At 32.1% G+C, this 11,221-nt stretch overlaps 4 protein-coding genes across 5 annotated transcripts; 2 read left to right on the top strand and 2 right to left on the bottom strand.

The window, feature by feature from the left end:
- Window positions 1-30: 30 nt before the first annotated feature.
- Window positions 31-3,818, top strand: Ssadh (succinic semialdehyde dehydrogenase). Its single transcript, XM_011052065.2, has 2 exons — window positions 31-170; window positions 660-3,818. The coding sequence occupies exon 2, from the start codon at window positions 685-687 to the stop codon at window positions 2,200-2,202; it is 1,518 nt and encodes a 505-aa protein (XP_011050367.1). The 5' UTR covers window positions 31-170; window positions 660-684; the 3' UTR covers window positions 2,203-3,818.
- LOC105143616 (lipid droplet-regulating VLDL assembly factor AUP1) lies at window positions 3,692-5,652 on the bottom strand. The gene is made up of 3 exons (XM_011052064.2): window positions 5,388-5,652; window positions 4,216-5,123; window positions 3,692-4,041 (listed from the first exon to the last, which is right to left on the bottom strand). The coding sequence occupies exons 1-3, from the start codon at window positions 5,426-5,428 to the stop codon at window positions 3,812-3,814; spliced, it is 1,179 nt and encodes a 392-aa protein (XP_011050366.1). The 5' UTR covers window positions 5,429-5,652; the 3' UTR covers window positions 3,692-3,811.
- A 424-nt stretch (window positions 5,653-6,076) lies between these two features.
- On the bottom strand, window positions 6,077-9,022 carry LOC105143615 (type 1 phosphatidylinositol 4,5-bisphosphate 4-phosphatase). Its single transcript, XM_011052063.2, has 6 exons — window positions 8,733-9,022; window positions 8,447-8,631; window positions 8,145-8,354; window positions 7,558-7,698; window positions 7,427-7,481; window positions 6,077-7,179 (listed from the first exon to the last, which is right to left on the bottom strand). The coding sequence occupies exons 1-6, from the start codon at window positions 8,818-8,820 to the stop codon at window positions 7,094-7,096; spliced, it is 765 nt and encodes a 254-aa protein (XP_011050365.1). The 5' UTR covers window positions 8,821-9,022; the 3' UTR covers window positions 6,077-7,093.
- A 503-nt stretch (window positions 9,023-9,525) lies between these two features.
- On the top strand, window positions 9,526-11,069 carry LOC105143614 (hypothetical protein). 2 transcript variants are annotated; one of them, XM_087416855.1, is made up of 2 exons: window positions 9,526-10,036; window positions 10,353-11,069. In XM_087416855.1, exons 1-2 carry the CDS (start codon window positions 9,968-9,970, stop codon window positions 10,977-10,979), a joined length of 696 nt encoding a protein of 231 aa, XP_087272981.1. In that variant the 5' UTR covers window positions 9,526-9,967; the 3' UTR covers window positions 10,980-11,069. The 2 variants fall into 2 exon arrangements, with proteins under 2 accessions (XP_087272981.1, XP_011050364.1); XM_011052062.2 differs by having other exon boundaries at window positions 9,579-10,036; window positions 10,349-11,069.
- Window positions 11,070-11,221: the final 152 nt, after the last annotated feature.

Below are 11,221 nucleotides of genomic sequence, written 5' to 3'. Positions count from 1 at the left end.
TTGATCACCGAGGATTTATAAGTGCGATGTAATCGGCAGTGAGAGGACATCACTTATATAAGTTCGTTCTGTCAATTATGCTCTCAATTGACAACATTACTAGACCGGTGGGATGTTAAATGAAAACCAGTGACGTGTAGTACTATCGTTAAATTAATAACCTGTTGAAGGTGAGTAAAATGTTATTAAAATGTTATTAAAATATCTAAAATGAAAAAAGTATTGTGTTTTAGAATTAAGACAGCGCATAACGTATGTTTTCTTGCTTGATTACTTGCGTTTTAATAAATTTTAAACATTATGCGTTCTGTGCAATTCTATTAATTTATCAAAACACAAGCAATCTAGCAAAAAAACATATGTCGTGTGCTGCTGGCTTTATAGAAATAAATTAGGAAGTAGATGTATAAAAAATTAAAAATAGATTGCAATTGTAAACATATTGTTTCACGCACATATAGAAGATAGTCACACGTGATTACATTGATAAGAACAATTTATATAACATATATATCACATATGAGGCAAATATCATAGATAAGTGAATAAGTTTAGAGTCAGTGTAATTTTATAATTTTATAAATAATTTATACATACTTTTAGCTGTATCTGAAGATTCTATTATTTAATTATTCTTATATTACAACTCTTCTTTACAGAATACATTTGATCACTTGCAAGAGAATGCTTAGAACAAAGTTGTTACAACAATATATATTGCATGTGCCTTTAAGCTCCAGAGCAATGCATCTCTTGAGGGATAATGCTTACGTTAATGGGAATTGGATAGGTGCTAGTAGCAAACAGACATTTCCCATTTGCAATCCAGTTGACAATACTGTAATTGCTCATGTTCCTGATATGAATGCTGCTGATACTCAAGTGGCCATTGATGCTGCTACCAAAGCTTTCGAGTCGTTCAGTAAAACCACGGCCAAAGAAAGAAGCGATTTGCTTAGAAAGTGGTACAATCTGATGGTTGAACATTCCGAGGAATTGGCTCTTATCTTGACTAAAGAGAATGGAAAATCTCTCGTTGAATCTAGATCAGAGATTAAATATGGAAATTCTTTTGTCGAGTGGTTTTCAGAAGAAGCTAGAAGAATAGGAGGAGAAATACTGCAGGCTCCTGTGTCGAACAGAGAATTATTTTTATTAAGACAACCAATTGGTGTAGCTGCCTTAATCACACCATGGAACTTTCCACATGCTATGATTACCAGGAAGGCAGGTGCTGCACTTGCTGCTGGCTGTACGTGCGTCATTAAACCATCCGAGGACACGCCGTTAACGGCACTAGCGCTAGCAGATCTCGCGGAACAGGCGGGCTTTCCTGCAGGAGTCTTGAATGTACTTACCACGAGTATAACCAATTCAGCCGCCGTTGGCAAAGAGTTGTGTGAAAATTCAAAGATAAGAGTGTTATCATTTACCGGTTCTACAGCTGTGGGGAAAATCTTATATAAGCAATGCGCCTCAACCATGAAACGGCTTGGTCTCGAATTGGGTGGTAATGCACCATATATTGTATTTAAATCTGCGGATGTAGACTTAGCTGTAAATAGTGCCATGGCCAGTAAATTTCGCAATACTGGTCAAACATGTGTCTCGGCAAACAGGTTTTTTGTAGAGGCTGATATTTTTGACGAGTTTGTTAAGAAGTTTGTGATGAAAATTGAGAAAGATATCAAGATGGGAGATGGTTGCAAAGAAGGTATCACTCATGGGCCGCTCATAAAGAAAAGTCAACTGGATATGGTAAATAATCTAGTAAAGGACGCAATTCAGAAAAGTGCTAAGGTACATTGCGGCGGACATCCGTTGCCAGACCTTGGACCATTGTTTTATGCACCTACTCTATTAACCAATATAACTAAAGACATGCAAATTTACAACAAAGAAATCTTTGGTCCCGTAGCAGTAATAAATAAATTTTCCAGTGAGGATGACGTATTGAAACAAGCTAATGATACACCGATCGGATTAGCTGGATACTTCTTCTCGCAGGACATATCACAAATATTTAGAGTTGCGCGTAAATTAGAAGTCGGTATGGTAGGTGTCAATGAAGGATTAATTTCATGCGCAGAGGCTGCTTTCGGTGGAGTAAAAGAATCTGGTTTAGGAAGAGAAGGTTCTAAACATGGGGTTGAAGATTTTCTTGATATTAAATATGTCTGTCTTGGTAATCTTAAATACTGATACAAAGTGCATTTTGAATAATTAGCCGTGATAATAGTTACTATCAATCCAGAGCAGACAATAAGCCAAATAATTTAATAAGCTAATATATAATAATAAATATAATTTCAAGAGAGAGAAAGAAAGAAAAAGCGATTATAATTCTTGACTATATATAAGACTAATTTTTAATAGTTTGTTTTTATTATAGTTAGTTACACACACACACACACACACACACACACACACACACACAAGTTGTATAAACATTAAAACAATTTAATATGAATTTTAGAACTCAATCACTTTATTTTAATTTGTGTCATGTACATTTATTAAATTTTTATATTTATACGTAACAATTTATTACGGTATATGTATACATTTATTAATATTAAGCGAGAATATCAATGAAAATATTAAGTTTCTTTAATGTATATATATATATATATATATAATTTAATTATCATAATATAAAAGTATTTTTATATTTTATTTTACTAATTGATTTTTTTCCTATATTATAGATTTTATATTTATTTATATCACATATAACATGTATAGTACAAAACAAGTCTTCCAAATTTTATAAATGAAGTATACAATATAAGAAATATTTTAGAGAGGTATTGATATATTTTTGTCTATATATATATATATATATATATATATATATATATATTCATCTTTTTTTTCCATAGACATTTTTATAGATATTATATGCTTTAATTGCGTATAATCATAATTACTAGGAATTACGAGACGAACTCCATGGAGAATTTTATACAGTATAAGAATATTATGTGAAATATATATATAAATGTTACTAAATATATATATAAATGTTATACTGTTATAATAAATATACTTTATATCATAACTATGCTATTATAATTATATAATTGTAATTATAAATATTTAGATTTTAAGTATATATAGATTAGTATCATGCTTTTTCCCGCTTATATTACTTTTTTAATAAAACTTTTGTTTGCCATACTTTTTTGTAACTTAATTGTCGATTATAATTAAGTATCAAAATGATATGTCCAAATTTATTTAAAATTCCATTAAAAAGAAAATTTTATTACTACTTATTATTTAATGTTTAATTTAACAGAATCATGTAATTTTTATTTATATTTATTTATTAAAAATTACAAGAAATTTTATAATCTCTATATTACGTATATATTACAGTATAAATTATTTTTTATTGAAACTAGAATAAATCTTTTTATTTTGAAAACAAATTTTTTTACCTCATATAGATATATACCCAAAAAGATATATACTTCTGTAATGTTTCGTTTATCTATAATGAAATAATTGAAAATTCGATATAAGTCTTAAATCTCCCTGATGTTCAAGCGAGTAATTCCATTATTATGATCGATAACTGCGATATTAATATAATACATAACTGATGATTGCATTATTTAAAAACTTTTCTATAAAGTATTGCTTATGATTATAATGGATAGGTTTTGTACAATTACGTGTGATCATATTTTAGAAATAAAGATGTATTCACACATGAAATAATAGTAAATATAATACATGAACAATAAAACATGTTATATAGATGTTATTATGACAGTGTTATAACCAGAATAAAATAATAAGAATGTCAGCAATTTGTCAGTCCATGTTTTTTAATATACCTTTCCCTGGCTTCTTGTATCATTTTAGCTTTCTTCTCTTGGAAGGAAGTAGTACCCAATATTTTATCCTTCGCAGAACTTGAAGATGCACTGGACGATGTTACGGATGATTGAGCTGATGGATTAGGTTCTGGAGTATAAGTAACTATGCCATCGAGAATATTGGCGATCGTAACATCAACGTTTCGAGTTTTCACTGCGACAAAAATCAAACAAGCAGATTTAATAACAATCCTGTTATCAAAAAATCGGTATATAATCATTACTGTAAGATTAAATAAAATAATAAGATTTAAACAAGAATTAGAATAATAAGAATTAATAAATTTAAATTAAGAATTATTTCTTTCTCAGATAATTATATACATACTGAGATCTCGTAGAATCACATTCTGTGGAACCAATGGAAGTACTTCACTAACTTGATGAACCATCCTTTGTATTTCTATACTATGTATAACTTGTGAATTTGGCGTGTTTCTGACGGAACGCGCGTTACTGAGTATCCTCGTGCGTGCGCGCTTTTCATACTCAATTTTGTCTGATACAGTATGAGAACATGTCTGAAGTCTCAGAGCATCCGCGATATCTTTTTCCACATCTCGCACAAGTATCTCATGATCAGAGTTTCGTCTGATTTTCAGGTACTTGAGTGTGAAAATTGTATAGGGCACAAACATAAACCAAAATGCTTCTGTCAACCTTGTTGAAGCCAATGAGGTAAGCTGCACAGGTACAAGTTCTAATCTTGACGCTTTGATGGCAACTGGTTGGACAGATGTTTCTATACTGAACGGCCAGGAATTGAATTTCAACAGAGCGACTTGATTGTTAGTTGTGCCAAATTCAGGCTGCACAGACACACTATATGTGGAAGTGGAAAGAAATTGCTTTATGTTGGCAATTAATGTCTCCTTATTGCTCATATTCATTTTCTGGATTCCCAGTGCGTTACTCAAGGCAGTAGGTAGCTCCCAAACACTAGGGATTACTGTCTCCGTCATACGACGTAGAGCAAAGTGATCCAGAACTGATACACTATTGGCGATTATTATCCTCGATTGCTTGTCTCTGGGTTCACTCTCGGTATCGATTTTAACTACGATACCAAAAGCAATCCTAATGCCATAACTTAAAACTGTTCGAAGAGAATTGCAATCTGGTAATAACGATGCTAGAAGCCAGGACAGCAATACCACTAACAGTCGCAGCAACACAAGTACAAATCCTATTGGCGTATATAAGATTACAAGTAGAAGGCGCCAACCGCTGGGAAACCTAAATTCATAACGTAATTGATCAAACTTTAATACTTTAAGTTTAAATGATAATTATAGTAAAAAATAATCAGTTTTTATTCTGTCTGGATATCTTTTACAGTGGATACTCCATATGACAAAGAACAACTATTTTTCACTTGCAAGAAAATCTCTCACACTCTTGTGATTTCCAATCAATGTTTACAACAAAAGTAATGCATTTGGATAACAATAGCTATGACCAGCAGATTCTTTGCAATATTATCATAACAGATTGTCTTACCTGCTTTTGTTAAATAAATCCTGAATATCAATTTGTGACATCTCTTACAACAAACATCTGTCACATTTGAAGATATAGTACTCGTCGTTCGTATTTCCTTGTTAATGTCCAAAATGTTAAGTCAAGTATCTCCAGACAGTGACGCGATTATTGTTTGTGACCCTTTCTCTCACATACTTTTCAGTAACCTCCCTATTGATGCAGATTTTCCTTTTCGCTACTTTCAGCAATCAGCTGTTCCGCAGTAGCGTGATTGGTACTAGGGTTTTTTTTTCATGTCTCTCTCAGCGGGAATTTTAAATGTTCCAAATTCAAATACCAATTCGCAAAGCTGTTTATCCTATAATTCAATCAATTACATGTAACTACAATTAAGAGGATATGGGTTGATTTGATTCTACAATCGAAAATACAAATTATATAATATTCCATATAATACTGTCTATTTCATAATTATTTATTTGTTAATTGCTTGAATAATGATCCTTCTGTGTATCGAGTATATACTCACAAAATGTTTCATATGGCAATTAAATAATTACTCATTTTTCTCGGATCGATAAGTTTATTCATATAATGTGTAATAAATACAACTGTTAATTTTTTACCAAACGGAATTTATTTTTTTAACAAGTATAACATATCTTTTATTATATGATAAAGGAAACTTATATAGAATTGAATAAGAGTTGTGTAGAAAGAAGAAATATATTTTTAAAAGAGCATTGCAGATTATAAGGAGTATCTCATCGAAAATCGTCAATGGGAATATTTTAATTTTTAATTTTCATAATCGATGAAGTGTATTTTATGACAGTGAAAACTAAAAAAAACATCTCGCATTCTTCATATAATATATAACCACATATTTGGATTTATATTTCCTAAGTGCGTTATCTATAATATTAATATATACATTGATACTTTTATCTCCCTCGTAATAGCATTCACGTGCTACAAAGTCCATATAAACCCAGAAATTTATTTGAAACGATATAATTTTTTTTAATGTATTCGATACACATGTTTTTTATATAATGTAAGAATAAATTTAAAAACAGATTCGTACAGACTCATATATGATTTTTAAAACTTATACGTACATTTGGAATAATGAGCACATTTGCACTTTGATTCTATCTATGTGCACTCGATACGCAAGATGTGTTATAGAAAGCATGTGTGTATATATATATATATATATATATATATATATATATATATATATACATATATATATATATATATATAGAACGTATTCTAATCAGTAGGTTGAAAATAAAACTCGAAGCCTACAGCTATTGCTCCTATGCTTGTACATATAAAAATGCATAGAAACAATTTTTCATAAAATACAGGCTTCCGAGAAAGATTTCCTACAATCATCATCTTATTTGAAGAAAACATCGTAAATAAACATTTGCTTTCTTCCCGTTCACGAAACATGTTCATGTGTGTATGCATATTATATATAAGAATGTATACATGCATTATCATAAACAATATAGATCTGCATACGCACATATGGCCATATATATATATATTATATATATATATATATATATATATATATATATATATCGTTCTTGCCTTAAAAGGATTTTAAATGTCACATTACTATAAACATTTGTTCTAAATAGGTTAAATGACATTCATTTCAGTGGAATTGATTTTGTATTGTTGTTTGTTCACTGTTGTTTGGGAGACTACATAGGACCTTCTATCAAACTGATCTTCATCGTACAGTAATAAATGCTGCGGCCCAAGCATAAAAGCGCTAATAGAAATGCACCTGAAAACATGATTTAAAATACGATAAACGGATTTTTGCAATAACGTTTGAATATTAAGAATTAAATTATCGATAAATTTTGAAATCTAAAACTTATGTCCATGATAGAAAGCTCACTCCGAGATCTTAGAGAAAATATCATATTAGAACAATTTGACCAATGCGATTGGTTAATTTTTCTTTATTTGAGATCTCGGAGTGTTTTTAGCATTATGGAGACAAGATTTAAAACAATGTTTATACTTACCAACATAAGCTACATAAATTCCACCATTTGTTTTTACATATTTATAGGTCCCGACCTGTAATCATGTACAATATAAAATAAATATGATAAAGATCACACTAGATACAAAGAATTCAAATTTTTATACTTACTGTTACGGCTATAGCAATTATTAAGGCTATAATCCCAACGATAATGAATACAATTCCTCTTCCTCTAGCAAAATCTGGACCAACGGAAGATATTTTGCGGCAATGTGGACATCGAGCCAAAGCATTATTTAATGTGTTAAACTGTGGAAAACAATTTGTCGAGTGAAACAATGGACGCATTCAGCGGACACAAAAGAGTGAGCACTTGTTGCTATTTGTATATTGTTCTAGATTTATTATGAATCTGAAAATCTATTCCAATTACATATAATAATTACTGAATAATTACTGTTCATACAACTGTTGCATCTGTTAACATGACTAATAACTTTGAAATCTAATCTACAATGTACTTTGCTTCTTGTTTTTCACATTTTTATCCCTTGCCTTTTTGTTTCTTATTTTCTTTGTTTCATCATATGAGATAAAAGTTAATGAATTTCAAAAGAAATAAAAAACATTGAGAAGATACATGATTATCGATAAAATGATTGCAGAGAGAAAAAAGTAAGAGGTAAAAAGCAAAGAAAAAAAAACAGAAAATGAGCACATTATATATTTAATATATCATGTCTTTAATGACTCACCAAGAATGTGTCATGGCAATGAGCACAGCCTACCCTGCACATGCCTGGCATAGATAGAACTGGAGGTGTAATAGGACTTGGAGCAAGATTAATGATACGTTTACAATTTGGCCTGGGACAGGCAATACGTTGCGAAGAACTCTTGCATATGAGTAGACAATTGCACGGACATCGTACATACTTCTTTCCAGGGGGAGCATTACGTATAGGCTGTGCAAAAGAAGTAGACAATTAAGACTCATGACATTAACATTGCTATCTACTAGTAAACAAACTATAAACAAGAAATGATGGAAACGTACTGTGGCCTCGTTACATTGACAACACTTAACGACGTGCTGATCTCTCTTTCCGGAAATATCTATCATCGCTTGACAAACTCTGCAGGTGACCATTGGCATGCCACCCTGGATGGCGGACTGATACGGCGGTGGCAGTTCATCCGGACCGATTGTAGAGACGGTGTGCACATTGGACTGTGTTTCGTCTGCAATGACAAACAAGATAATAATATCCTCTTGGCGGCGATTCTCGGGCGTAAACGCATTCTCGAGCGAACGGTGTGCGAGATCCGCGATGTTATCGTACCGCCGATTGCATCGTTGTTGTGTGAGCTGTATGTGACGTTTTCATTCTTCAGCAGTGGCTGCCGCTCACCCTCCTTGCCGTCTCCCATGTCGAACGACGATGGGACCAACTCACTGCTACGGCACGACGAACACGATTCACTTCTATTGTTTGACAGAACAGCTCCCGGTGCATCGATGACAAGGATGACAAAACATGAATTCCCCCTGCCACCCCCGTATCGTCCACGATGTCGCGCGAATACAGAGGAGTAATCGCGGTCCTCGCCGTAGGTCTCGTCTGCTCGAGAGAAAGAAAATTCGCACTGTCCACACTCAAAGTGGAATGAATGTATCCGCTTGGAGTTAGCGGGAAAGAGACGGTAGATCAAAATTGCTCTAAAATCGTACAGGAGGCGCGGCCGAGAAACAAACGACTGTAGGGCAACGTTAGATGAGTTTCAGAACATCGCAGACGTTCTCGTTTTTCCTGATGTTGGCAGCACTGCGTCGGATTATGTTGGAGTCGATATTGGAGCAGAGAAACTTGAGAGCACCAGCCATCCCGGCCTTTTTCGTGTAATGTTTACATCAGCGCACCAACATTCTTTTTTGCGATATAGGAACTAAGTATAACGTTTATTTTGCGAAATTGTCGATAAAATCGCGTTGAAAAATAGATGTGGTGCGAGTCCGTGTTAAATCGCGGTGTCAAAAATGGACAGATGTTAATCCGTGCTACATCTACAATTGCGGGTTTTAACTTGTTTTTATGTTTGTATCATAAACTCGCATTTATGCATATTCATTTTTGACATCGCGAGTCAACACGAACTCGCACCACATTTACTTTCGACGCTGCGATTTTATCGTCAGTACGACGTTACGTAGTTCTCAAATTGAAAATGAATGTACTGGCGTTAGTGTACTGGCGATTTCGACGGTTCCCAAAAAAACATGGGATGACTTCTTTGAGATTTTTTTCTCTGACAAAACGGAGTGCATGTCGAGATTGGTTATGAAACGAGGCACGGACAATTCTTTTATAAAGTACCCTCAAGTTCAATTTAATTTACGTTGATTGTTAAAACGGTGAAAGAGTTAACAAGGCAATCGTGTCGTCTTTTCGATCAACGTTAAACGGAATCACGGCAAACCTCACGATTGTTTTGCCGGAGTTGCATGTGATCAGCGTGCAAATAGGAAAAAACATATACCTCAGCATTTCATAACAATTATGGAGATCATTAAACATTTATGGAATGTCAATCAATTCATAACGAAGCTGAAGTGTCCATTGGTTACAGATTTACAGATGTTTTACATGTAATTTTCTGGATGCTCTTTTTACTTACATTATTTATATTAATATACAATATAAATACAGTTATTTATAAATATAAAGAAATATTAAATCTTTATTTGTGATAAAAATTTCAACATTATTGCTCGATTACCATTAATTATTATTTGAGATGTGTAGAAATTAAAATAATTTTGTTAAAAATAACTTCGTAATTATATTTTGATAATAAATTTAAATAATCTGGAGAGAAAAATAAATTATACTGTTATACTCACATATATTGTAGATTTAAATAAAAGAATTCTTTTTAATATTTATTAAAATGTTTTCAGGCAGAAATGTAAAAATTTTAGTAACAGTATAGAGTTACCACAGCAGAATTTTGGACCATCAACAGCATGTTCGCATTGCGGGTCACTTTGGAGTATAGTGGATCATCAAGTTCGGATAGCAAGAGGCAGAAAAATGTCTAAATCAGTGAAAAAGATTGTACGAAACATAAAGGAAAATCCAGATCAAAAGATTCCAAAGATTCGTGCAACCTTAGCACAGAAATCTATAAAAAATGAGATGAATAAATTGGTCATTAAATGTTCTGTCTGTTCTAAGAACACTGAGTTGCCATTCAAGAAGAAAAATCACTTAAAGCCAGTAAAGTTGAATAATTCACAAATGGAGACACCGCAAAGTAATCGTAAAAAGAAAAAAAAGAAATCTAAGGACAAAACTGCTGGTTTAAATATCTCGGGTTATACGCCTGTATTACAATTGAACAAGAAAGACAATAATGTAACGCCTACAATATCGCCTGCGATTACACCTAAAATAATTTCAAGTAACAAGAAATCTATTTCCCCTAAAAAATCTAAGAAATTAAATATAGAACGATTAAAACGTATTATGGAAAATAAAACATCTTCAAAAACAAAAAACTTACATAGTTTTCTAGCCGAGTTATGTTGAAAATGTATATATATATATTGTAAATATCTGTATAATAATGGATAATAACATTTTTTTAATAAAGAGAATAAAATAAGTATCTGAATGTAATTATTAGAAGTATAATTAAAATTTTGAATTTATAGCCATACTTCTATCTTTAAGGTATTAGGTTTAAGGTTTAAGGTAGCATATGGAAGTGGATGTGAGTATCATTTCTTAAAACAAAACACACTTTGCATTATTAATATAATTCTTATGAG

The sequence above is a fragment of the Acromyrmex echinatior genome, chromosome 2 (assembly GCF_024713525.1).
Source record: "Acromyrmex echinatior isolate Ae372 chromosome 2, ASM2471352v2, whole genome shotgun sequence".
NCBI lineage: Eukaryota > Metazoa > Arthropoda > Insecta > Hymenoptera > Formicidae > Acromyrmex > Acromyrmex echinatior.
Note: the sequence above shows the minus strand (reverse complement) of the source record. Positions and strands in the feature narration are given on the sequence as shown.